This window comes from Schistocerca serialis, chromosome 9, assembly GCF_023864345.2.
Source record: "Schistocerca serialis cubense isolate TAMUIC-IGC-003099 chromosome 9, iqSchSeri2.2, whole genome shotgun sequence".
NCBI lineage: Eukaryota > Metazoa > Arthropoda > Insecta > Orthoptera > Acrididae > Schistocerca > Schistocerca serialis.
The window spans coordinates 396,423,301-396,449,178 of NC_064646.1; the positions used below are offsets into that span (position 1 = coordinate 396,423,301).

At 43.8% G+C, this 25,878-nt stretch overlaps 1 protein-coding gene across 1 annotated transcript in view; it reads right to left on the reverse strand.

The window, feature by feature from the left end:
• LOC126419652 (uncharacterized) overlaps positions 1-25,878 on the reverse strand; it is a 626,964-nt gene that overhangs the window by 594,815 nt on the left and 6,271 nt on the right. The window contains exon 2 of the mRNA XM_050086841.1: positions 8,612-8,858. Within this exon, the coding sequence (XP_049942798.1) occupies positions 8,612-8,858 (247 nt within the window). The remainder of the gene's footprint in view (positions 1-8,611; positions 8,859-25,878) is intronic.

Below are 25,878 nucleotides of genomic sequence, written 5' to 3' on the forward strand. Positions count from 1 at the left end.
ATGATGACGGGCCCAGGCGAGGAGTAAAGCTTTGTGTCGTGCAGTCATCACGGGTTTACAAGTGGGCCATCGGCTCCGAAACCCCATATCGATGATGTTTCGTTGAATGGTTCGCACGCTAGCAATCGTTGATGGTTCATCATTGAAATCCACAGCAGCAGGGTTGTACTTCTGTCATCTTAACGATTGTATTCAGTCGTCGTTGGTCCCGTTGTTGCAGGATCTTTATCCGACCGCAGCGATGTCGGAGATTTGATGTTTTACCTGATATTCACGGAACACTCGTGAAATGGTCGTACGTGAAAATCCCCACTTGATCGTTACGTCGGAGATGCTGTGTCCCATCCCTCGTGCGCCGACTATAACACCACGTTCAAACTCACTATAAATCTTGATAGCCTGCGATTGTAGCAGCAGTAGCCGATCTAACAACTGCGCTAGACACTTGTTGTCTTATATAGGCGTTGCTGACCGTCGCGCCGTATTCTACCTGTTATACATATCTTTGTTTTTGAATACGCATGCCTACACCAGTTTCTTTGGCGCTTCAGTATATTTCATAGCGTTATGTGCACATCCCCATGGTCAATGTAATCGACCCTTTTATGCTGCCTCATGACTGCAGACAATATTCAATAATACCAGTCACTGTCCAGCTAATTACTTCATCTCTCCCCTTCCTTTTATTACAATTGGGTGCCTGTAGCAGTGACAGCTTCCTAGCTGGCTTGGGCGACATAGAAGCTTACTTAAAAGGACGAGGGGGAGCTATAAACGTGTTCTGAGCTGAAAGCTGCCATTCAGTGTTGGTAGACAGCGCAGAATTCTCCTCGACCCATCTCTGCACACCGCGTAGTCCAAGGACCAGCCTGTCTGTCATAAAACTCCATTGTACGACGCCCAAATAAATATTTTGGGAAGATAATGTGTGTAGCCAGGTGCAGACGCCAGAACGGCAGAAGTGTAAGATCTGCTGTTATCCTGCAGTCTCACAGTCAGCACAAAAAATGGTTAATTTAAAACCTTGCAGTGGGTTCTTTGATTGGTCCGCAATAATTATTTCTGTAATGCGTGTTTTCCCACGTGTACCTACATGTCATTGGATAGGCGTGGTTTAAAAACCTGTCAAGCAGTGGGAGAGATTTGATACCTTCCGCCAAGTGCCAGATCATTATTGATTCAGCATGACAAAACCCGCTACAGTAGTAGTTTCTTTAACTTATTTACAGAATTATTATTGGACGGAACTCGCAAGGCCTGCTGTATCTGGCTGGCGAGACTCCTAGGCTGGTAGAAACAGCCTAATCTCAGAAAGTTAAGGCAGAGATCGATGAGTAAACAAATACGGACAGACGATCGAAGAGTAAAGACTTGGTGTCATACGACTGATGAGAGGAGACTTGGGATCGTACTGAAGCGTGTTTCCACTTTAGTACTCAATCCAGAGGGCGAGCTGGGCTCAGAATTTCCAGCCCTTCTCGCACGTTCACGCTTTGTAAGAGTGCTAAGAATGAGCCGGCGATACAATCACCGAACTGAAGGGGACACGAGGGTAGTAAACTTTCAGCAGGGGCTAATTGCACAGCTTTCACGTTCGCAGCCGGCTAGTTGCTCCCAGTATACATTTTGGCGATTCTACTGATGTTCGTACTTATTTTCCTCTGTTCTCTCTTTAAACCACTAACTTGCAGTCACTGGCCATATCCGTAAATTGTTGTTGTTGTTGTTGTTGTGGTCTTCAGTCCTGAGACTGGTTTGATGCAGCTCTCCATGCTACTCTATCCTGTGCAAGCTTCTTCATCTCCCGGTACCTACTGCGACCTACATCCCTCTGAATCTGCTTAGTGTATTCATCTCTTGGTCTCCCTCTACGATTTTTACTCTCCACTCTGCTCTCCAATACTAAATTGGTGATCCCTTGATGCCTCAGAACATGTCCTACTGACGGATTCCTTCTTCTAGTCAAGTTTCGCCACAGATTTCTCTTCTCCTCAATTCTATTCAATACGTCCTCATTCGTTATGTGATCTACCCATCTAATCTTCAGCATTCTTCTGTAGCACCACATTTTGAAAGCTTCTATTCTCTTCTTGTCCAAACTATTTATCGTCCATGTTTCACTTCCATATATGGCTACTCTCCATACAAATACTTTCAGAAACGATTTCCTGACACTTGAATCCATACTCGATGTTAACAAATTTCTCTTCTTCAGAAACGCTTTCCTTGCCATTGCCAGTCTACATTTTATATCCTCTCTACTTCGACCATCATCAGTTATTTTGCTCCCCAAATAGCAAAACTCATTTACTACTTTAAGTGTCTCATTTCCTAATGTAATTCCCTCAGCAACATCCGACTTAATTCGACTACATTCCATTATCCTCGTTTTGCTTTTGTTGATGTTCATCTTATATCCTCCTTTCAAGACACTATCCATTCCGTTCAACTCCTCTTCCGAGTCCTTTGCTGTCTCTGACAGAATTACAGTGTCATAGGCGAACCTCAAAGTTTTTATTTCTTCTCCATGAATTTTAATTCTACTCCGAATTTTTCTTTTTTTTTCCTTTACTGCTTGCTCAAAATACAGATTGAATAACATCGGGGAGAAGCTACAACCCTGTCTCACTCCCTTCCTAACAACTGCTTCCCTTTCATGCCCCTCGACTCTTATACTGCCATCTGGTTTCTGTATAAATTGTAAATAGCCTTCCGCTCCCTGTATTTTACCCCTGCCACCTTCAGAATTTGAAAGAGGGTATTCCATTCACCATTGTCAAAAGCTTTCTCTAAGTCTACAAACGCTAGAAACGTAGGTTTGCCTTTCCTTAATCTATTTTCTAAGATAGTCGTAGGGTGAGTATTGCCTCACGTGTTGCAACATTTCTACGGAATCCAAACTGATCTCAAGCCCGACACCCGCACGAGTTTACGTCGACCTCGATGCGACGCAGAAGAGCGCGTGTCTCCCCATTGACACGACAGGAGACGGGGGCGTGTGTCGGTAAAACACATTCCTCCACAACACACGGACGACGACCGCCAAGCCGCCTTCTCGATGATGAGGCAGGGCCCACAAGTGGCGATGTCCTACAAATCTGCAACGCCGAACCATCCCACAGTATGGACGCAGAGGGTGGAAACGGGCACGAGGCAACGTCGCGGGGTGCTGTCTAGGATGAACAACCTGGGTTACAACGGACATTACAATCAACGCCGCTGCGAACTCCCCAGTTCAGTGGTGTGGTCCCCTAGTAGCTTATCCTCCAAGTCGCCTTTAGAAGAGACGCCCACCCCAGCACCTAAAGAGAATACCCAGTGAAACAACCATGTGGCGAAACTGAAAAATGACAGCGTGTCAACGAGTTGATTTCTGGATGTGTTTTTGTACTCATGTCTTATTTTCCATAGGTGATTATTTACCAGCTGTCATACCATTGGGTTCATTAATGATTTTGTATCACTGTATTTGTTGTGAATATTGTATTTTGCACTTTCACTTGCATGTTTTTATATATGTCAGCACCAGATGATACTGCTTTGGTTCGTGATAATGATTTTGCATCATTGTATTTGTTTATATATTTATATATATTATGCACCTGTTCACCTATGTCTCTATGTTTGCTTTTGATACTTGGTTAAAGCAATTTTAAAATAATATCTCATGGTTGTGGTCGTAGTAGGTCAGATGACATGATGTTAGCGTAGTATATCACGCTTGATTTAATTTGTTCTGTTTGCTTTGCGGACCGCATGCGGTCACAATTATTGACTAAGGTCAGATAAAGCTCACTTGGATATAAGAGATTAATCAACTCCTTTGTGCTGCTGTTTACTGTTGCAATTGTTACTCGTTAGGGTATGTTTGTTTCGAAGACTGTTGGCGAATCTCCTAGCATGGCGAGAAAATTCGCGGCACAGTCTTCTCCGGGACGTTTGGGGTGATGAAAGGGTCCTGTAGCCACCTTTCATTGCCAACTCTCGTAGTGGTCAAGTCGGCAAAGAGGTTTCCGCTACTTGAGAGAAATCCACCTGCGTTAGGTTGGTGGCGGAAATGGCATCCTGGGGTTTTCCGGTCCACGCGGAGCATGGAAGAGGCTGGAGAAGCGGGAGGCAGTCTGCCGCCGGTACGGGAAGCGTACACAGCTGTGCTCCAGTCGAAGAAGGGTGAGTTGGACTGACCGCGTGGCGCGTTGTCACATAGAGAGGGGAGCTTTTAGCTTTTGGTCTCGAATTTCGTCTTATAAAGATTTATTTGCTGGGTTGCAGCAGGGAATGCAAGGCTTTTGTAGACTTTCAGTTTGATTCCGAATGCAGTCTTGACTTTGATCCGTGAGAGGAACGCAGCACAAAGGAGTTGCATATGTTGAAGTGCCCTCGGTTCAGTGTGAATGTTTATGTGCCTACAACTGTGTGTGTATGCTTCTAATCTTTTCCGGATCTTGGTAATTTTTGTGTATTTGTGAATTTTCTTTGTCTCATGTGATTAAAATTTGGCCACGGTCCATAGAAATTGTCTCCGCGGACCGAGTGGGCACGCGAGTCTGTTATGAAATGTATAGTATTTCACAAGCAATTGTACATAGTTAGCATGCAACAGCAGTCTATAGATGCACTACATCAATGTTTTAAGGAATAAATAATTTTGCCTTCAATCTTATCTTGTGTACCGATGTTACGTCGCCGTTACCTTCGCCATTTACCTTGTAGTTTTCCTTGTTGGCCCACCTATAGCGTTTCCATGTGCACAGGTGTAGTGATTAGTGTCCCCTTTTTTATCTGAAACAAATGCTCTGGAATAGATCGTGTTTTCACGAATCTTGCTGCAGGCTGCACTTACGCATGGTGTTCACGCCCTATTTACTTTACTCAATATTTGATTCACGGGAAGAATGCCTGGATCATATTAATAACTACATCCCATTCTTTATCAATGACTTTACAATGAATGTTCTTTTGTGAGTTTTTCTTATTAATAAATTAAGTAATTTTCCGACTCAGTGCTACCTCTTCTTTGTCGTGTGGCTAGAGTTGGTGGCGACCCTATCTTTTATATTGATTTCAGTGTCAAATAGCATTTTCTTATTCAAAGTGCGCGTGGCTCTTTTAGCTATCAGGATACATTCAAAGGGCGCTTCATGCTTCTTGCACATAGCGTCCTTTTATTCACGCCACTTACACTATGAATTATTAGTCGAATGACAGGCTGAGTTGTAACACATACTGAGGTGTAGGTTGTCACCTTAATCAGAAAACTGATGAGTATCTGTCATTTTTTCCGTTTCCTCGTAGCTCATTGTCACTTATGGATACTTTATTTTTCAGAAAATGCATAACTTTGATAATGATATAGTTGTATACCCATTTTAGAATTAGATAAGCTGAAATATGGTCAATATATGGACATCATAAAAGTTAACTCTACGCTACAATATTTAATATACGCTGTGCCTCAACATTTCTGAACGCATTTATTATTTTCCATCAGTAAGAATATAAATGCAATTAACAGAAGCCTTCAATGTCACTTTGCCAATTCACAACTAAACTATCATCTTTCGGTCTAGCCTAGGCTTTGTAGTACTTTACAGATCAGCATGCAAGCACAATTAAGATATTGTATTCACATTTCCCGGATTCAGTAACACGCAACCATACTGTTCTCGCAGGAGTTTCATCCTTAGCTTTTTAATCAGACAAAAGTCACAGAACAGAAAAACTCATTCCTGGGAGAGCACTCTGTTTTTTGCAAACAGCATGGAATATTGCAGAAGATACAGGTGTTACGTGAAACAGTAAGGCCGAGAAACTTTTACTAATGTGAAGATGGAAAAATAAATAATATTAGGTCTACAACTTTGCTTCCGCCGTTTTGCAATAGACGGTAGTAGCGGCAACTGGCGTTCAGGTGATTGGTCATAGGAGTAATACAATATTTATTTATTTATTTCAAGCTTAGGCATCTGTAAACATAACGCCATAAAAATATTAGTCGATTTGTGATTGCGTCATAAGGTTATTCTCGATTAAGTACGTCAACTTACGTACCCATCTCTCGCCATTTGCGGGAAGTTCTAATTTTTTGCTTTAACATGAAGAAATCTGCGGCTGTGGCTCTTAAAATGCTCGGCAAGACCAATGGTGAGGGAACTATTAGTGAAAGAACGTGCAGAGAATGTTTTCAACGCCTTAAGAACGGTGATTTCGATGTCGAACACCGGCATGGCGGTGGAAGGCAGAAAGTTTTCGTAGCTACTGAAACAGACGAAGCCAGTCATAGGACATCATTATCGAAAGCAATTGATGCGTTCGAGCCCAGCACTGAAACACAAACGGCCAGAATACAGCGATAGACACGTAAAGGTAATTTTGCAGCAGGTCAGTGCTCGACTTCATGTCGCAAAAACCGTCAAAATATACATGGAAACGTTGAAATGAGAAGTCCTCTCCCTCCTGCCGTATTGTCCATGCGTTGCTCTCTCTATCACCTTTTTCGATCAATGGCATGCAGTCTGGCTGACCAGCATTTCCGATCATATGAACAAGTGCAACATTGAATCGATTGATGGATCCCCACAAAAGACGCCCATTTCTTCCGCCACGGGATTCGTATGCTATCCGAAAGAAGGGAGAATGTAGAGGCTACCGATGGGCAACAGTATGAATCATAATTTTTTGGTAAGTTTTTCACAGTAAAGCCCCGAACTTCAAGAAAAAACAGCGGAAGCAAAGTTGTAGACCTAGTAGCATATAGCAGATGGTGTCTGTAGCTCAACGTCTCTAACCGTTAGTCCATGCTTAACACATGCAACTCCCAAATACATGCACCTTTCAACGATATTATCATTCATATTAGGGTCTCCTGAAGGCTTTTACCGCCAATGCGTCATTAACTGACATTTAATTATCAGAAATGGTAATAAGAGTGATATGTTTGTGAAAAATCTTCAATGTACCATTGCCTTGAAATTGCGTACTGCCTTAACGCGCAAGTCATAATACACTAGTGGCCATTAAAATTGCTACACCACGAAGATGATGTGCTACAGACGCGAAATTTAACCGACAGGAAGAGGATGCTGTGATATGCAAATGATTAGCTTTTCAGAGCATTCACAGAAGGTTGGCGCCGGTGGCGACACCTACAACTTGCTGACAAGAGGAGAGTTTCCAACCGATTTCTCATACACAAACAGCAGTTGACCGGCGTTGCGTGGTGAAACGTTGTTGTGATGCCTCGTGTAAGGAGGAGAAATGCGTACCATCACGTTTCCGACTTTGATAAAGGTCGGATTGTGGCGTATCGCAGTTGCGGTTTATCGTATCGCGACATTGCTGCTTGCATTGGTTCAGATCCAATGACTGTTAGCAGAATATGGAATCGGTGGGTTCAGGAGGGTAATACAGAACGCCGTGCTCGATCCCAACGGCCTCGTAACACTAGCAGTCGAGATGACAGGCATCTTATCCGCATGGCTGTAACGGATCGTGCACCCACGTCTCGATCCCTGAGTCAACAGATGGGGACGTTTGCAAGACAACAACCATCTGCACGAACAGTTCGACGACGTTTGCAGCCACATGGACTATCAGCTCGGAGACCATGGCTGTGGTTACCCTTGACGCTGCATAACAGACAGGAGCGCCTGCGGTGTACTCAACGACGAACATGGGTGCACGAATGGTAAAACGTCATTTTTTCGGATGAATCCAGGTTCTGCTTATATCATCATGATGGTCGCATCCGTGTTTGGCGTCATCGCGGTGAACGCACATTGGAAGCGTGTATTCGTCATCGCCATACTGGCGTATCGCGCCGCGTGATAGTATGGGGTGCCATTGGTTACACGTCTCGGTCACCTCTTGTTCGCATTGACGGCACTTTGAACAGTGGACGCTGCATTTCAGATGCGTTACGACCGCATGTTGCGGGTCCTGAACGGGCCTTTCTGGATACAGAGAATGTTCGACTGCTGCCCTGGCCTGTACATTCTCCAGATCTCTCACCAATTGAAAACGTTTGGTCAATGGTGGCCGAGCAACTGGCCCGTCACAATACGCCAGTCACTACTCTTGATGAACTGTGGTATCGTGCTGAAGCTGCATGGGCAGCTGTACCTGTACACGCCATCCAAGCTCTGTTTGACTCAATGCCCAGACGTACCAAGGCCGTTATTACGGCCAGAGGTGGTTGTTCTGGGTACTGATTTCTCAGGATCTATGCACCCCGATTGCGTGAAAATGTAGTCACTTGTCAGTTCTAGTATAATACATTTGTCCAATGAAAACCCGTTTATCATTGCATTTCTTCTTGGTGTAGCAATTTTAAAGACCAGTAGTGTACTAAAAGAACAAAATACGACGAAATCAGTATGGTGTCTCCAAAGCTGTCAACCATGGTAGGAACGAGTGACACGTGATTCTGTCATCTGAGTAGGTGGAGCGTGTCACGATCGTGACGCTTGAAGGGGATAGCTGTGTCCCAAAAATATGCAATGATCCATACTGTCTGGAATAGCTAGCCAGTCGGCATCAATATCGGAGCGCAGCCTGACATCGGCGAGACGATACTGTGCCAGGGAGTGTGAGGCACCGCAGCGGTACTCACCGATGGTGGTGATGACGATGATGGAGTAGAAGAGGGCGCCGATGAGCGTCCACTGGACGGCCTTCTCGTCCTCGGTGCCGTCCCAGCCGTCCCGCTTCACGCAGCGCACCAGCTCGTGCTCGAACACCTGCAGCCGCTTCACCACCGCCCGGGTCCAGTTCTCCTGGTGCAGCACCGGCGGGCCGTCCGTCAGCCGCCACAGGTCCGCCGTCACGTTGCTGCGGATGCGGCTGATGTTGCGCTTCACCTGCGCAACGCACATCAAAATGGTTCAAATGGCTCTGAGCACTATGGGGCTTAACTTCTGAGGTCATCAGTCCCCTATAACTTAGAACTACTTAAACCTAACTAACCTAAGGACATCACACACATCCATGCCCGAGGCAGGATTAGAACCTGCGTCTGTATCGGTCGCGCGCATCCAGACTGTAGCGCTTAGAATCGCTCGGCCACTCCGGCCGGCCAAATAGACATCGCCGCGTTCCTTAACCGGTGTGCGTCTCCTGCTGCCCACATTTTCAGGGTTGCCACAAGTTTCCCCAAGTGAAATTCCCTGATTTCCAGACAAGTTTTTCCCTGACAAATCTTGAGATGTCAAGGGGAAGTTAAGACGTATGTTGACAATCTCCCTTTGCAGTTACAGCACAAGAAAAAAAAAAAAAGAGAAAAAAAAGAACCTTGCAAGCAGATGAAATTTCCGGACGTGAGCAAAGATCTTAAGTACTAACATCAACATATTTTGTAATGAACTGTTTTTAGATGGAGAAACCAAGCCAAATAGTATACTTGCTTCAATAGCACCACTGATGTTGTTTTATTTCAATAAAACAAAACACATCTGCCGACAAAAATACACATTTCCTTGAAATCGCAAGACAGATTTAAAATACCTTCACTGAGTTCACAAACATCCTCACAAAAAAGTAGGCCTCTTGAAAGAAGTGCATAAGGCGGGGAAGAATTGTGTAAACCGACACTGTAGGTAACCGCCAATAAAATGTTGGTTCTGCTATGTTCGCTATTGTTGGTTATTGCCCACTGTGTTATAGCTATTATTCTACAGGTATTTTGTGGTTTTTCTTTGGAAAAATATATGAGTAAATAGCGTACAAACCCCCAGCAACTAACACAATTTTCTTCTTCTTATCGTCCATACCCCCCATGAACCATGGACCTTGCCGTTGGTGGCGAGGCTTGCGTGCCTCAATGATCCAGATAGCCGTACCGTAGGTGCAACCACAACGGAGGGGTATCTGTTGAGAGGCCAGGCAAACGTGTGGTTCCTGAAGAGGGGCAGCAGCCTTTTCACTGCTTGCAGGGGCAGCAGTCTGGAGGATTGACTGATCTTGCCTTGTAACACTAACCAAAACGGCCTTGCTGTGCTGGTACTGCGAACGGCTGAAAGCAAGGGGAAACTACAAAAATGGCTCTGAGCACTATGGGACTCAACTGCTGAGGTCATTAGTCCCCTAGAACATAGAACTAGTTAAACCTAACTAACCTAAGAACATCACAAACATCCATGCCCGAGGCAGGATTCGAACCTGCGACCGTAGCGGTCTTGCGGTTCCAGACTGCAGCGCCTTTAACCGCACGGCCACTTCGGCCGGCCGGGAAACTACAGCCGTAATTTTTCCCGAGGGTATGCAGCTTTATTGTATGGTTAAATGATGATGCGTCCTCTTGGGTAAAATATTCCGGAGGTAAAATAGTCCCCCATTTGGATCTCCGGGCGGGGACTACTCAGGAGGACGTTGTTATCAGGAGAAAGAAAACTGGCGTTCTACGGATCGGAGCATGGAATGTCAGATCCCTTAATCGGGCAGGTAGGTTAGAAAATTTAAAAAGGGAAATGGATAGGTTAAAGTTAGATATAGTGGGAATTAGTGAAGTTCGGTGGCAGGAGGAACAAGACCTCTGGTCACGTGAATACAGGGTTATAAATACAAAATCAAATAGGGGTAATGCAGGAGTAGGTTTAATAATGAATAAAAAATAGGAATGCGGGTAAGCTACTACAAACAGCATAGTGAACGCATTATTGTGGCCAAGATAGACACGAAGCCCATGCCTACCACAGTAGTACAAGTTTATATACCAAGTAGCTCTGCAGATGACGAAGCGATTGATGAAATGTATGATAAGATCCTAGAAAATAGATTAAGGAAAGGCAAACCTACGTTTCTATCATTTGAGGACTTAGAGAAAACTTTTGATAATGTTGACTGGAATACTCTCTTTCAAATTCTGAAGGTGGCAGGGGTAAAATACAGGGAGCGAAAGGCTATTTACAATTTGTACAGAAACCATATGACAGTTATAAGAGTCGAGGGGCATGAAAGGGAAGCAGTGGTTGGGAAGGGAGTGAGACAGGGTTGTAGCCTATCCCCGATGTTAAAAAATGGCTCTGAGCACTATGGGACTTAACTTCTGAGGTCATCAGTCCCCTAGAACTTAGAACTACTTAAACCCAACGAACCTAAGGACATCCATGCCCGAGGCAGGAAAATGGTTCAAATGGCTCTGAGCACTATGGGACTCAACATCTTAGGTCATAAGTCCCCTAGAACATAGAAATACTTAAACCTAACTAACCTAAGGACATCACACACACCCATGCCCGAGGCAGGATTCGAACCTGCGACCGTAGCAGTCCCGCGGTTCCGGACTGCAGCGCCCGAGGCAGGATTCGAACCTGCGACCGTAGCGGTCACGTGGTTTCAGATTGTAGCGCCTAGAACCGCTCGGCCACTCCGGCCGGCCCCCGATGTTATTCAGTCTGTATATTGAGCAAGCAATAAAGGAAACAAAAGCAAAATTCGGAGTAGGTATTAAAATCCATGGAGAAGAAATAAAAACTTTGAGGTTAGCCGATGACATCGTAATTCTGTCAGAGACAGCAAAGGACCTGGAAGGTCAGCTGAACGGAACGGACATTTCTTGAAAGGAGGATATAAGATGAACATCAACAAAAGCAGAACGAGGATGATGGAATGTAGTCGAATTAAGTCGGATGATGCTGAGGGAATTAGATTAGGAAATGCGACAAAATAGTAAATCAGTTTTGCTATTTGGGGAGCAAAATAACTGATGATGGACGAAGTAGAGAGGATATAAAAGGTAGACTGGCAATGGCAAGGAAAGCGTTTCTGAAGAACAGAAATTTGTTAACATCGAATATAGATTTAAGTGTCAGGAAGTCGTTTCTGAAAGTATTTTTATGGAGTGTAGCCACGTATGGAAGTGAAACATAGACGACAAATAGTTTAGACAAGAAGAGAATAGAAGCTTTCGAAATGTGGTGCTACAGAAGAATGCTGAAGATTAGATGGGTAGATCACATAACTAATGAGGAGGTATTGAATAGTATTTGCGAGAAGAGAAGTTTGCGGCACAACTTGACTAGAAGGAGGGATCGGTTCGTAGGACATGTTCTGAGACATCAAGGGATCACCAATTTAGTATTGGAGGGCAGGGTGGAGGGTAAAAATCGTAGAGGGAGACCAAAAGTTGAATAAACTAAGCAGATTCAGAAGGATGTAGGCTGCATTATGTATTGGGAGATGAAGAAGCTTGCACAGGATAGAGTAGCATGGAGAGCTGCATCAAACCAGTCTCAGGACTGAAGACCACAACAACAAGACCACTGATGTTATTTTGTTTCAATAAAACAAAACACATTTTCTGCCGAAAATACGCATTTCCTTGAAATCGCAAGACAGATTTAAAATCCCTTCACCGATTTCACAAACAATCTCACAAAAAAGTAGGACTCTTGAAAGAAGTGCATAAGGCGGGGAGAATTGTGTAAACCGACACTGTAGGCGACCGCCAATAAAATGTTGGTTCTACTATGTCAGTTATTGTTGGTTATTGCCCACTACGTTGTATCTATTATGCTAGATGTATTTTGTGATTTTTCTTTGGAAAAATGTATGAGTACATAGTGTACAGCAACTGACACAATTTTCTTCTTCTTATCGTCCATAATGAATAAAACATGAAAATCCGCTGCATTATGCCACACACAAACAGACCTGGCCTGCGGGCAGATCAGTGAGACCAGATCCACTACATCTACATCTACATCCACACTCCGCAAGCCACCTGACGCTGTGTGGCGGAGGGCACGTTGAGTACCTCTATCGGTTCTATTCGAGTCTCGTATTGTTCGTGGAAAGAAAGAGTGTCGGTATGTCTCTGTGTGGGCTCTAATCTCTCTGATTTTATCCTCACGCTCTCCTCGCGAGATATACGTAGGAGGGAGCAATATACTGCTTGACTGCTCGGTGAAGGTATGTTCGCGAAACTTTAACAAAAGCCCGTACCGAGCTACTGAGCGTCTCTCCTGCAGAGTCTTCCACTGGAGTTTATCTATCATCTCCGTAACGCTTTCGCGATTACTAAATGATCCTGTAATGAAGCACGATACTCTCCGTAGGATCTTCTCTATCTCTTCTATCAATCCTGTCTGGTACGGATCCCACACTGCTGAGCAGTATTCAAGCAGTGGGCGAACAATTGTACTGTAACCTACTTTCTTTGTTTTCGGACTGCATTTCCCTAGGATTCTTCCAATGAATCTCAGTCTGGCATCTGCTTTACCGACGATTAATTTTATATGGTCATTCCATTTTAAATCACTCCTAATGCCTACTCCCAGATAATTTATGGAATTAACTGCTTCCAGTTGCTGACCTGCTATATTGTAGCTAAATGATAAAGGATATTTCTTTCTATGTATTCGCAGCTCATTACACTTGTCCACATTGAGATTCAATTGCCATTCCCTGCACCATGCGTCAATTCGTTACAGATCCTCCTGCATTTCAGTACAATTTTCCATTGTTGCAACCTCTCGATATACTACAGCATCATCCGCAAAAATCCTCAGTGAACTTCCAATGTTATCCACAAGGTCATTTATATATATTGCGAATAGCAACGGTCCTACGACGCTTCCCTGTGGCACACCTGAAATCACTCTTACTTGGGAAGACTTCTCTCCATTGAGAATGACATGCTGCGTTCTGTTATCTAGGAACTCTAGGGCCTGCACATTAGTTGGAACCGAATGGCTTCAGATCAGCAGGCCCGATCCATTACAGATACCCACAGAAACGGCCTACGGTTCTGGCCCATCGTGGACATCCATTCGTGTGGCCAGCTACTCTCACAAGCCACAGACAACATGTTGATGAAATGAGGTAACAGTGATCAATCCAAGTAACAGATAACTTGTTCAAATACTCTGAGAATCAGTAATGAGGAGGATATACAGCAACTCACCGTAAAGATGACTGCTGAGCCGCAGACAGGCATGTACAAAAGGCAGTCACACTCCCACAACTACATTTTCAGCCTTAGCCTTTGTCATAAAACGAGAACGCACACAGATTCACGTAATCACTCAGACACAACATATGCAAACATGACCACCGTCTCTGCCCACTGCGTCTATAGTCTCTGACAATCAGATCCAAACATACTCCTCATGTCTCCCTCCCTCTCGTCAGCAGCTGCTAGGCTAGTGGCAAGAAGTGGTGGCAGCGCTGACTGCAAGCTGAAAGTAGTGGTAGGAAACCAACAGTGCATGACACCTCAGTAAACAAACCATTTCATCTACTGAGACAAAAACAAGATTTTTCCAGTGGTTTTTTTTTTTCAAATTATCCTGATACGGGGTGTTCAAAAAGTCTCTCCGCAATGCCGTATGATTGTTAGCCACGCTTGCCGTATGATTGTTCGCCTGCCTGGGTTACTTCCCTTCAAGTGGACTCTCCCAACATTCCACTGTTTCGTTTTTCTCAGCCAACGTCAGTAGTATCGTTGGTGTGTGTGGTCACGTGTTGACGTAAACGTTTAAGTTTAGTTCCTTTGTTCGTTTCTTTCGTTTTTTACATACGAACTTCATAGACAATATTTCATAAATATGGACAACTACTTCGTATCGTATTTGTGCAGCATGTAGTATACATGTCAGCTAAAGATTTAAGAAGATATATTTACTATAAAAACAGTCTTGATCACGATTTATTTATTAAGGTGACCGGTTTCGACCACTACTGTGGTCATCTTCAAACCACTGAGTAGGAACCTCTTTCTTCTGGAGAATCACTACTAAACAGTGATTCTCCAGCAGAAAGAGGTTTCTACTCAATGATCTGAAGATGACCACAGTAGTGGTCGACCCCAGTCACCTTAACAAATAAATCGTGATCAAGACTGTTTTTATACTAAATCTTTCGTTTTTGTCATTGTCAAAATGCTAACCATTGAAGAGCGTGTGCTTTTAGTAGAAAAAGTGTTCAAAGCTGGCTGTAAATACACAGTTTCAAAAAAATGGCTCTGAGCTCTATGGGACTTAACATCTGAGGTCATCAGTCCCCTAGAACTTAGAACTACTTAGACCTAACTGACCTAAGGACATCACACACATCCATGCCCGAGGCAGGATTCGAACCTGCGACCGTAGCAGTCGCGCGGTTCCGGACTGAAGTGCCTAGAACCGCTCGGCTACCACGGCCGGCATACACAGTTTCAGTCTGACAAACATTTAATTCAGTTTTCCCGGAGACAACACTCCCACATCGCGATACTGTGTGACATTTGATTAAAAAATTTCGAAGTACGGGTTCAATGACAGATGCACCGAGAAGCGGTCGTCCTAGCTTTTTGTCTGGGGATAAGCCACTCGCTATCTCCGATAAAATGTCCATGAGTCCGAACAAGTCAGTAAGAAAACTCACCCAGGAAATCGATGTGTCGGAACGGCCCACACAGCTGTAAGGAAAAAATTAAAACTTTTCCCGTACAAAGTGACAGCCGCACAAGAACTGAAAAATACTGATCATGGCAACAGACTGCATTATCGTCAATGGTTCAAAAATTTCGTTCAACAAAGTGGAAGGGATATTCTTAATGAAACGTTTTTCGCTGATGAGGCGTGGTTTCATTTATCCGGGTACATGAACTCGCAAAATTCTCGTATGTGGAGTACCGCAAATCCATTGTGTATTCACGAGGAACCACTTCATTCTGTGAAAATAGGAGTTTGGATTGCAATTTGTAGACGTCGGATTGTGGGTACCATATTTTTCAACGAAATAATAAACGCACAACGATACTGCAGCGATATTCTGTACCCATTCATGGGAGAGCTTGTGTTAAGTGAAATACTGAACGGTTATTTTCAACAAGATGGTGCAACCGCGCATACAACTCGTGTTTCAATGTCACTGCTTGCTCATGTTTTTGGTGATCGCATAATTTCACAGGGACTTTGGCCTCCACGATCGCCTCACCTAACACCACCTAACGTTTTCTTCTAGGGTGCAGCGAAAGCAACTGTCTATAAAAACCGTCCAAAATCCAAGGGTGAATTGAAAACTGCTATATCCACTTTCACTGTTTCTGTTACAGAAGAAATGTTACAGCTTGTGTTTGGAAACATGATTAAACGAATTGGATTGTGTATTCAACAACAGGGGGGACACTTTCAACATTTAATGTGAAAATTTGTAAGTAAAAATGAATATTCAATAAATTAATAACTTGTATTTCACTGAGTTTCATTTCGGTATATTCACTGCGGTATACGGCACTGCGGAGAGACTTTTTGAACACCCCGTTTCCCCTGATTTCCATGACGTGTTTGAAATTCCCTGATTTCCCTGATCTCCAGAACATGTGGCAACCCTGACTTTATATACCAGATATCTATAGATGGTGCTAGCAGTCAGTGTAGTGCCCGTGAGACCGCGTCTGCAGCACCATCTGCTTCCTGTAACGGCTGCCGACGAATGTGAACACACAGTAACCCAGTTCCAAACATCGCTATCTGTTTTAAACCCGTAAACATGTCGAGTTTTGTGCCTACGAACTACGATTTGCGGACAGCATTGGTTTTCTGTTATCATTTGAAGAAAACTGCTGCAGAATCGCATCGCATGCTTGTCGAAGCTTACGGCGATGATGCTCTTGGGAAGACACAGTGTTTCGAGTGGTTTAAAAAATTCAAAAGTGGTGATTTTCACGTGAGAAACGACGATCGCGGGAACCCACCGAAAAAGTTCGAAGACAACGAATTGCAGGCCTTATTGGATGAAGATGATACTCAAACTCAATAGGAAGTCCGGGACAATTGATTAGTGATGCAGAAAGCCACTTCTCTTCGGTTGAAAGCTATGGGAAAGGTGCAGAACGTGAGAAAATGCGTTCCGCATGAACTGAATGAAAGACAGCAAGCACATCGAAAGACCAATTGTGAAATGTTGCTCACTAGATATTTTGAGATTCATAAGCGTCGTAAATCATGGGTGAATCCAGGCAAGCCGTCGACATCCACAGCAAGACCAAATCGCTTTGGAAAGAAGACAATGCTCTGTGTCTGGTGGAACCAGAAGGGAGTCATCTATTATAAGCTGCTAAAACCTTGTGAAACCGTTAATACTGATCGCAACCAACAGCAAATGATCGATTTCAGTGGAGCATTGCGTGAAAAACGACCGTAATACGGAAAAAGGCAACACAAAGTTCTTATGTCCTCCTTGCTCTGACCGTCAATTACCATGTTACGCTATCTCCTCAAGACGACGATAAATTGCTTCAAGCATCGCTTTGTCGGGGCACTGTCGTTCTCGAAGTCCCTTCCGATAGAAAGATTGAGAGCCACGGCCGTTACCATCTGCTAATCCATACAGCATTTGTCAATTCTGTACACTGTGTGATCAAAAGTATCCGGACACCCCCAAAAACATACGTTTTTCATATTAGGTGCATTGTGCTGCTACCTACTGCCACACATTCCATATCAACGACCTCAATAGTCAGTAGACATCGTGAGAGAGCAGAATGGGGCGCACCGCGGTACTCACGAGCTTCTAACGTGGTACAGTGATTGGGTGTCACTTGCGTCATACGTCTGTACGCGAGATTTCCACACTTAAACATCCCTAGGTCCACTGTTTACGATGTGGTACTGAAGTGGAAACGTGGAGGGACAACGTACAGCACAAAAGCGTACAGGTCAACGTCGTCTGACAGAGACCGCCGACAGTTGAAGAGGCTCGTAATGTGTAATAGGCAGACATCTATCCAGACCATCACATAGGAATTTCAGCCTGCATTAGGATCCACTGCAAGTACTATGACAGTTAGGCGGGAGGTGAGGAAAATTGGATTTCGTGGTCGAGCGGCTGCTCATAAGCCACAAATCACGCCGGCAAATGCCAAACGACGCCTCGCTTGGTGGAAGGAGCGTAAACATTGGACGATTGAACAGTGGGAAAACATTGGGTGGAGTGAAGAATCACGGTACACAATGTGGTGATCCGATGGCGCGGTAAAGGTATGGCGAATGCCCGGTGAACATTATCTGCCAGCGTGTGTAGTGCCAACAGTAAAATTCGGAGGCGGTGGTGTTATGGTGTGGTCGTGTTTTTCAAAATGGTTCAAATGGCTCTGAGCACTATGGGACTTACCGAGCGAGGTGGCGCAGTGTTTAGACACTGGACTCGCATTCGGGAGGACGACGGTTCAATCCCGCGTGCGACCATCCTGATTTAGGTTTTCCGTGATTTCCCTAAATCACTCCAGGCAAATGCCGGGATGGTTCCTCTGAAAGGGCACGGCCGACTTCCTTCCCCATCCTTCCCTAATCCGATGAGACCGATGACCACGCTGTCTGGTCTCCTTTCCGAAAACAACCAACCAACCAACCACTTTGGGACTTAACTTTTGAGGTCATCAGTCCCCTATAACTTAGAACTATTTAAACCTAACTAACCTAAGGACATCACACACATCCATGCCCAAGGCAGGATTCGAAACTGCGACCGTAGCGGTCGCGCGGTTTCAGACTGTAGCGCCCAGAACCGCTCGGCCACTCCGGCCGGCGTGTTTTTCATGGACGGGGCTTGCACCCCTTGGTGTTTTGCATGGAACTATCACAGCACAGGCCTGCATTGATGTTTTAAGCACCTTCTTGCTTCCCACTGTTGAAGAGCAATTCGGGGATGGCGACTGTATCTTTCTGTGGTGTCACCGCCAGACACCACACTTGCTATGTGGTAGCCTTTAAATCGGCCGCGGTCCGTTAGTACACGTCGGACCCGCGTGTCGCCACTATCAGTGATTGCAGACCGAGCGCCGCCACACGGCAGGTCTAGAGAGACATCCTAGCACGCGCCCCAGTTGTACAGCCGACTTTGCTAGCGATGGTTCACTGACAAATTACGCTCTCATTTGCCGAGACGATAGTTAGCATAGCCTTCAGCTACGTCATTTGCTACGACCTAGCAAGGCGCCATTATCATTTGCTATTTATCTTGTGATGCATGTACCGTCAGACCGATGTTCACCAATTATGGATTAAAGTTAAGTATTCCAGAAGCTCCGTACTTTTTTTACTAGACTCAATTCCTTTAACTGTTCCAGACCTCACGCCCGCCTGCATGAGCTTAAACGCGTGCCTTTCGGCTATCTCCTAGTGGCGTGGCTGTCTTGCCAAGTCACAACACTTTCAACACGATCGAGCACCCATTCGTTATAGACGGTCTGTGACGGAATGGTTACGCGACAATAACATCCCTGTAATGGACTGGCCTGCACAGAGTCCTGACCTGAATCCTATAGAACACTTTTGGAATGTTTTGAAACGCCGACTTCGTGCCAGGCCTCACCGACCGACATCGATACCTCTCCTCTGTGCAGCGCTCCGCGATAAATGAGCTGCCATTGCCCGATAAACCTTCCAGCACCTGATTGAACGTATGCCTGCGAGAATGGAAGCTGTCATCAAGTCTAAGAGTGGGCCAACACCATACTGAATTCCAGCATTGCCGATGGAAGCCGCCACGAAGTTGTAAAGTCATTTTCAGCCAGGTGTCCGGATACTTTTGATCACATAGTGTATTGAGTACACTGCTATTACACTGAACTGGAAACCAAGTCTGCGATGAACACTAAAGAGCTGGTACTACATTCTTGCACAGTCCGTGACGAAAACTAAACAGCTAGAGCTACGTGCTTGATGCTAATCTTAGTCGGCGACAATATTATTGTTGCTGGCAGTGAGGGTGCTTCGGTCGGCTTATTGCGAATTTTTATGGTGATATTTCACGAGGACACACTGAAACACTTGATAGTACACGCACAACTGTCTTGAAATAATTCACAGTGCCATGCGATTTCCTTATTCACCACTGTACTTACTTGTTCGTCATTATTCAGTCACCGCGTGGTTCCTATAACGTCCACGGGAGGGCAAAAGCAATAATGATGTGGTGGCGTACTAAAGCAGTGGAATTACTCGCATGTCAATATTGCCTCAATTCATTTGGACCAAGAAACACTGGCCGTGAACCTAAGAATTACAGCTTACTGTGCATTCTGACTGAAAATATTTTGAACACTTGCTGTAATAAAATGTTTCGTGTAATTCAGGAATGTACTGTTTCTGTGAATTTCGCATGATTTATGTCATTATGAAGAGAAGGAGGAAAATGAGGTCTAATGTGGGAATAAAGTGTTTTCGGACCTCTACCCATACAGCACATTTTATTCCTCCATGTGTGAGGAATGTTTGCTGAATGTTTGTTACCCCTTGTATCTGGGGTTCCAAAAGGAAGTGTTATAGGCCCTCCATTGTTCTTAATGTATATAATTTAGTGCACAACCACTAATCCCCACCAGAGTTTCCTTAAGGCAGTGGTTCCCAACATGGGTGCAATTACCCCCTGAAGGGTAAACCGAAATTTTCTGAAGGGTAAAAATAGGGTTCCATTGTGTTTCGGTCAGGAAACTAAATCGTTTACAAAATACTGGTATTATTACTATTTTCTCTATTTTGTAAGACTGTAATTCTAGCTACATAAATTACGAATAATTACATTTTTTCAAATACTAGCATTAATGGGTGGCACAATGTGGTGGAGGTTACAGCTTGTAAAACGAATGTATGAACATCTCCCTCATCATGACAGCAAAATTGAGACATATATATGACATATACTTAAATATCTCATGTAAATGCCTTCTCAGAGTTGTAGGTAGTTCCAGCAACAGACAAGAAATGGCTTCATTATTCATTTCGCAACAATAAATAAACTGACAGTGCAATGCAACAGAGAGTACAATTATTATTATTATTATTATTAGTAGTAGTAGTAGTAGTTGTTGTTGTTGTTGTAGTAGCAGTGTCAGACAAAATGCATTGGCAGCCTGAGGTCTTCAAGTTTCCACCATTTACGAAATGGCGAGTCCAGCAGTCAAGTGATTTATAAACAGTAAGTACAGTGCACACATTTTAACTTGTTTGATTTCAAATGGAGGTGCAGTGTGTGGGTGAAGAAAATGTCACTAGGTAGAAAAGTAGGTCATATGAAGCATGTTTTGGAACAAGTGTCTATCCTCAACGTGGCTTTCTTTTCTGAAAAAGAATTATTGGCAGCACTCGCGATGTATTGAGCATTGCTTCATGACTGTACAGAAAGGGCTGTTAGAAATAATCAGTACCATCTGTCTCGTCGACCCATATTGTTTGTTTAATAAAAGGCATAAAAAACTTAATATTATTTATCTTTCATCATTTTAAAATAAAAGTCTTAAAAGGAAATTCATTTTCGTTCTAAAGTTTACAGACATGATAATGCTGATGATGATAGGAGCAGCAGGGGTGGGCACTAGCTAATATCTAACTGCACTCAGGGTAATTCTGATGGTGGTTCCTTTCGGGGGAAATGGTCTCAGTAAAGTTGGGAACCACTGCCTTAAAGCACCAGACTCCCATATATCAAACTGCTTCAAAGTCTGATTATTTAACTCATCATGAAAAGGTGGAGGAGTATATCCTGTGTAATTTGCGCTCAGTTTTTAGTAGAAGCTAGTTTCACGCGCATCTTATTGTTTATGACGTCATATCTCATGAAATGTACGTCGTACAATGATACAGTTTTGCAGATACGTTCAGTGGTATATGTGGATATTATCTGCAAAATGTGTTGCGAATAGTATTAGTAACAAATATGCAATAAATTAAAACATTGTGCCTGCAGCTAAAGTTTTACGGCATGAAGAGCGAAAATGTAGAAAACGGTAAACTCTTTTCCTTTCATATTTTGTGTGGCGTCTCCCCGAGAAAAAGTTTGAAATTACGTGTTAAGTTTGTTGGAAATAGCTAAGTGCTCTCGTTCTCAAACACTGAATGGATATAGTCTGGGTAATTTTCGCGCCGTGATTTAGCGCTACCTCAACACATACGCACAGTTTCCAACTTTAACATGCATACCTTTAAAGTAAGGTTACACCTCTTTAAGAGAAGATTATGACAGCATGTGAAAATTTAAATTCGGTCAGTAATTATTTCCTAGAATCCGCTGCATAGGCAATCTGCAACTAGAACCAGGTGATTATTTGAGCCGTTCACTAATGTAGGTCTGAGCAGCCCTGTTATATTGTTTGCACATGATGTCGTCCAGTAAAGCCGTCAGAAAATCAAAATGAATGACAAAATGATTTAGATAAGATATCTGCATGGTGCATAAAGTGGCAGCTCGCCTTGAACAATGTGAAGTTTGATGTCCTCCACATGAGTACTAAAAACAATTGCACTACATTTCGGTTACACTACATCTCACAAATTAGTAGGTTGTCGATTCAACTAAATAGCTACAGATCACAATTACGAACGACTTACATTGGAACCATCACGTAAGCACTTACGCAGGGACTGTCCAAGGCCAAAGAAAGCTGATGTAAGCACAACCTTCTGATAAGATAAGGGCTGCTTGGTGCCCCACTCCCTCCCTCCTGACGAACCATCAGAGATTCATCACGTCAGCCAGGCGACTCACCCAGGCAGTTGTGTTATATGACATAAATACGGTGGGAGTCTGCTCTGGACCAACGACGATCACATATTCTCCTTTTTCTATTCCATATTCATCTTTTATAACTTGAACACTTATGTGGGAGAGGTTACTCAGGAGCTGGATAACAAAGGGAGAAAATATGTCTATTTGTGAATACCAATTTTACGTGACACCAGCAGAGACCACAACCACACAGATTTGTAAGTACTATTATTTTTATTTACTTTTCCATATTTTTCCAAATTTTAGGTATCTTCCTCAATTCTTCTATTTTGTAACTGGAGGCACTCTGGAGTATAGGGTGAGACTGTGTCTTCTTGTTTATAACAGATTACGTCACTCTTGGACTATCTCTTAATAACAATATTATGTGGCACAAGCAGGGTCCTCGTCTACGCAGAAATGTAAGTCTCTCAGTTTTACAGGTTTTTAAGTATTTTTATGAGGTTTTTCGCAAATTTACGTATTTTCTCCAATAAAGTAAGACTCTTCCCAACGTTCCATCGACGTAATATTGCTCTCACGCAGCCAAAATGGAGAATTAGATATCACTGATACTGAGGCACACCTCCTCAAATCCATCTTTCAAATCTTGGACGCTCTGGAGCTGGGCAGCACAGGAATAGTCCGAGTCTGTTTGTTAATAAAATACAGGGTGATTCAAAAAGAATACCACAACTTTAGGAATTTAAAATTCTGCAACGACAAAAGGCAGAGCTAAGCACTATCTGTCGGCGAATTAAGGAAGCTATAAAGTTTCATTTAGTTGTACATTTGTTTGCTTGAGGCGCTGTTGACTAGGCTGAAAACCAAACTACCCGAGGCAGCCCGTGACAGAGCACTTCATCACTGGCCTCCAAGAAGCCCTGATCTTACCTCCTGCGATTTTTTCTTATGGGGGTATGTTAAGGATAGGTGTTCCGGCCACCTCTCCCAGCCACCATTGATGATTTGAAACGAGAAATAACAGCAGCTATCCAAACTGTTACGCCTGATATGCTACAGAGAGTGTGGAACGAGTTGGAGTATCGGGTTGATATCGCTCGTGTGTCTGGAGGGGGCCATATCGAACATCTCTGAACTTGTTTTTGAGTGAAAAAAAACCTTTTTAAATACTCTTTGTAATGATGTATAACAGAAGGTTATATTATGTTTCTTTCATTAAATACACATTTTTAAAGTTGTGGTATTCTTTTTAAATCACCCTGTATTAGGTCACTTGAGGTCTGTTTGTTTAATATTTCGAGGCATCAGCGGAGGCCTCACACAGACAGATAAGTAAGTACTCTCAGTTCTACGTATTTTCCACAGTTTTGTGTATTGTACCCAATTACACGATTTACGCGTCAGCATAGCCTCGCATGACATGACATCATGTCGCAGTGTCGCGTCGCGTCGCATCACACCGCGTCGCGTAGCATCGCTGCGCATCATTTCGACATCACGATGCTCTCAGCATGGTCCCAATTTATGTATCATTGCTAAGCCATAGCCCCGTTACTAGTTTATGACGTCATAGTATCAGAAATGAACAAGTTGGTAGAAATAATGACGTCTTATCGATGCCGCCACAGAGAATTCTATAAGCACTTTCAATTTTTAACCATATTGATAAGAAATAATAGACTATGTGACGTCATTGTAAAATTCTGATGCTTCCAACCAAAGATAAAGAGATTCCAGCTGCAGCTGCGACAGCCCCAGCAAAAATTATATCGCTTGCAGATCACCCCTCAGACTCGGACGTGTGGGTGTGTAGCCGTGAATGCCTATGATACGCACACAGTGCCGAAAAACTTGCGGTTTGTGCCTAACATTGCTGCTATATCATTTTTCACTGAGAGATCCCTCAGTCGCTGTAATGACGGCAAACAGATCCCAAGAAGTAGATGCAAATATGAAAGACTGGTACAAATACACAACGTTCTACTCACGGATGACAGCGGTACGATATGGAAATCTACGTGTAATGGCGAGCGGGAGAACTTCAAACGTCTGCCTAACACTACACCAGATCATATCCCCAAGTATAGTAGAGAAATTTACAAAATTTATGTGTAACCACCTCCGACCTAGTAGTTGGCACAAATGGCGCTCAATCGTCCAAGGAGAGGGCATCCAGCCACAGCAAAACATGTCGTAACTTGTTGACACTATTGCAGATAAATACTGTAAACTGTCTAAGTGCCAAGCACCATTCTTCCTCCTCGTTTCTCTACAATTGCTCTATGGAATAACTAGACAAACCAGTCTTAACTCTTGCACACATACACGCTCACTAAAGGAAATATATGATCTCGTTTGTGAATAACCGCTGAAAACAGTTCAATAGCCAATTACACCTCTCCCTACTACCACCTTTCTTTCAGGATCAAACAGAAACATACTCCCCTCCGCCCATCTGTCATGCTTTTGAAACTACCGTGGGTGACTTCATTTTCTGCTAGGCAGCACTCCCTGATGGAATGAAGACTTGTAACAGAATAAACAGAGTATATGCGACATTATCATAAGCTTCGTATATTAATCACGAGAGAATCCGAGTATGGTACGTAATTTCGACTGCTCCGCAAAGTTCCAAAGACGCTCACCGGACAGATAGCAGGCTGCTGTATTTTCCACAAAAACTTATCTGCATATTTATAGTGAGCAGGATCGGCACAACAGGCATCCCTCCTCCTCCCCCCCCCCCCCCCCCCCCCCCCCCGCCTACCGATCACTCCGGCGACGCCATCGCTCTTGAAGACTGAGCGTCATTTGTGGCAGCTACTGGGACAGATGTGATTACACATACATTGCGCACATTTCTGTACCACCCCTGTGGGAGATGGACCAGCGTAATGTTAAACAGACATGTGGATCTCTACCGTTCGCGACTTGGTGGCCACGATCGTTCAACCGCAACTTTCTCAGCAATTGCTGGGCACTGTGTCTGCGATCATTGGCGTTCGCGGCTACACACCCATACGTCGGAATAAGAGAGGGATGATCTACCCTCGAGCAGGCGAGATGATTTTCGCAGGGTTGTTGCAGATATTGCTGGCCTCGCTGTAGAGGAGCGTTTTTGTAACGCTGTGCTACACGTGAAGTATGGCTGAACGCATCAGAACGACGTCACACAACTTAGTAATGTAGCGTGGTATTTCTTATGCAATATCTTTGGCTTCCAGAATTTTCTATGACGTCACTATTTCTATAAACGTGTTCGTTTATAACACTATAATGTCACACACAAGCACTGGAGCTATGGTTTATCAGTTATACTCAGTTATACGAGGTGCGACAATAAAGTAATGAGACTGATTCTCTTTGCAAGATGTGGCAACCCTGCAGGCTTGCGTAGGCACAATATCTTTGACCTTGGTCTATAAGCTACTTCTAGTCCAAGTGGCATAT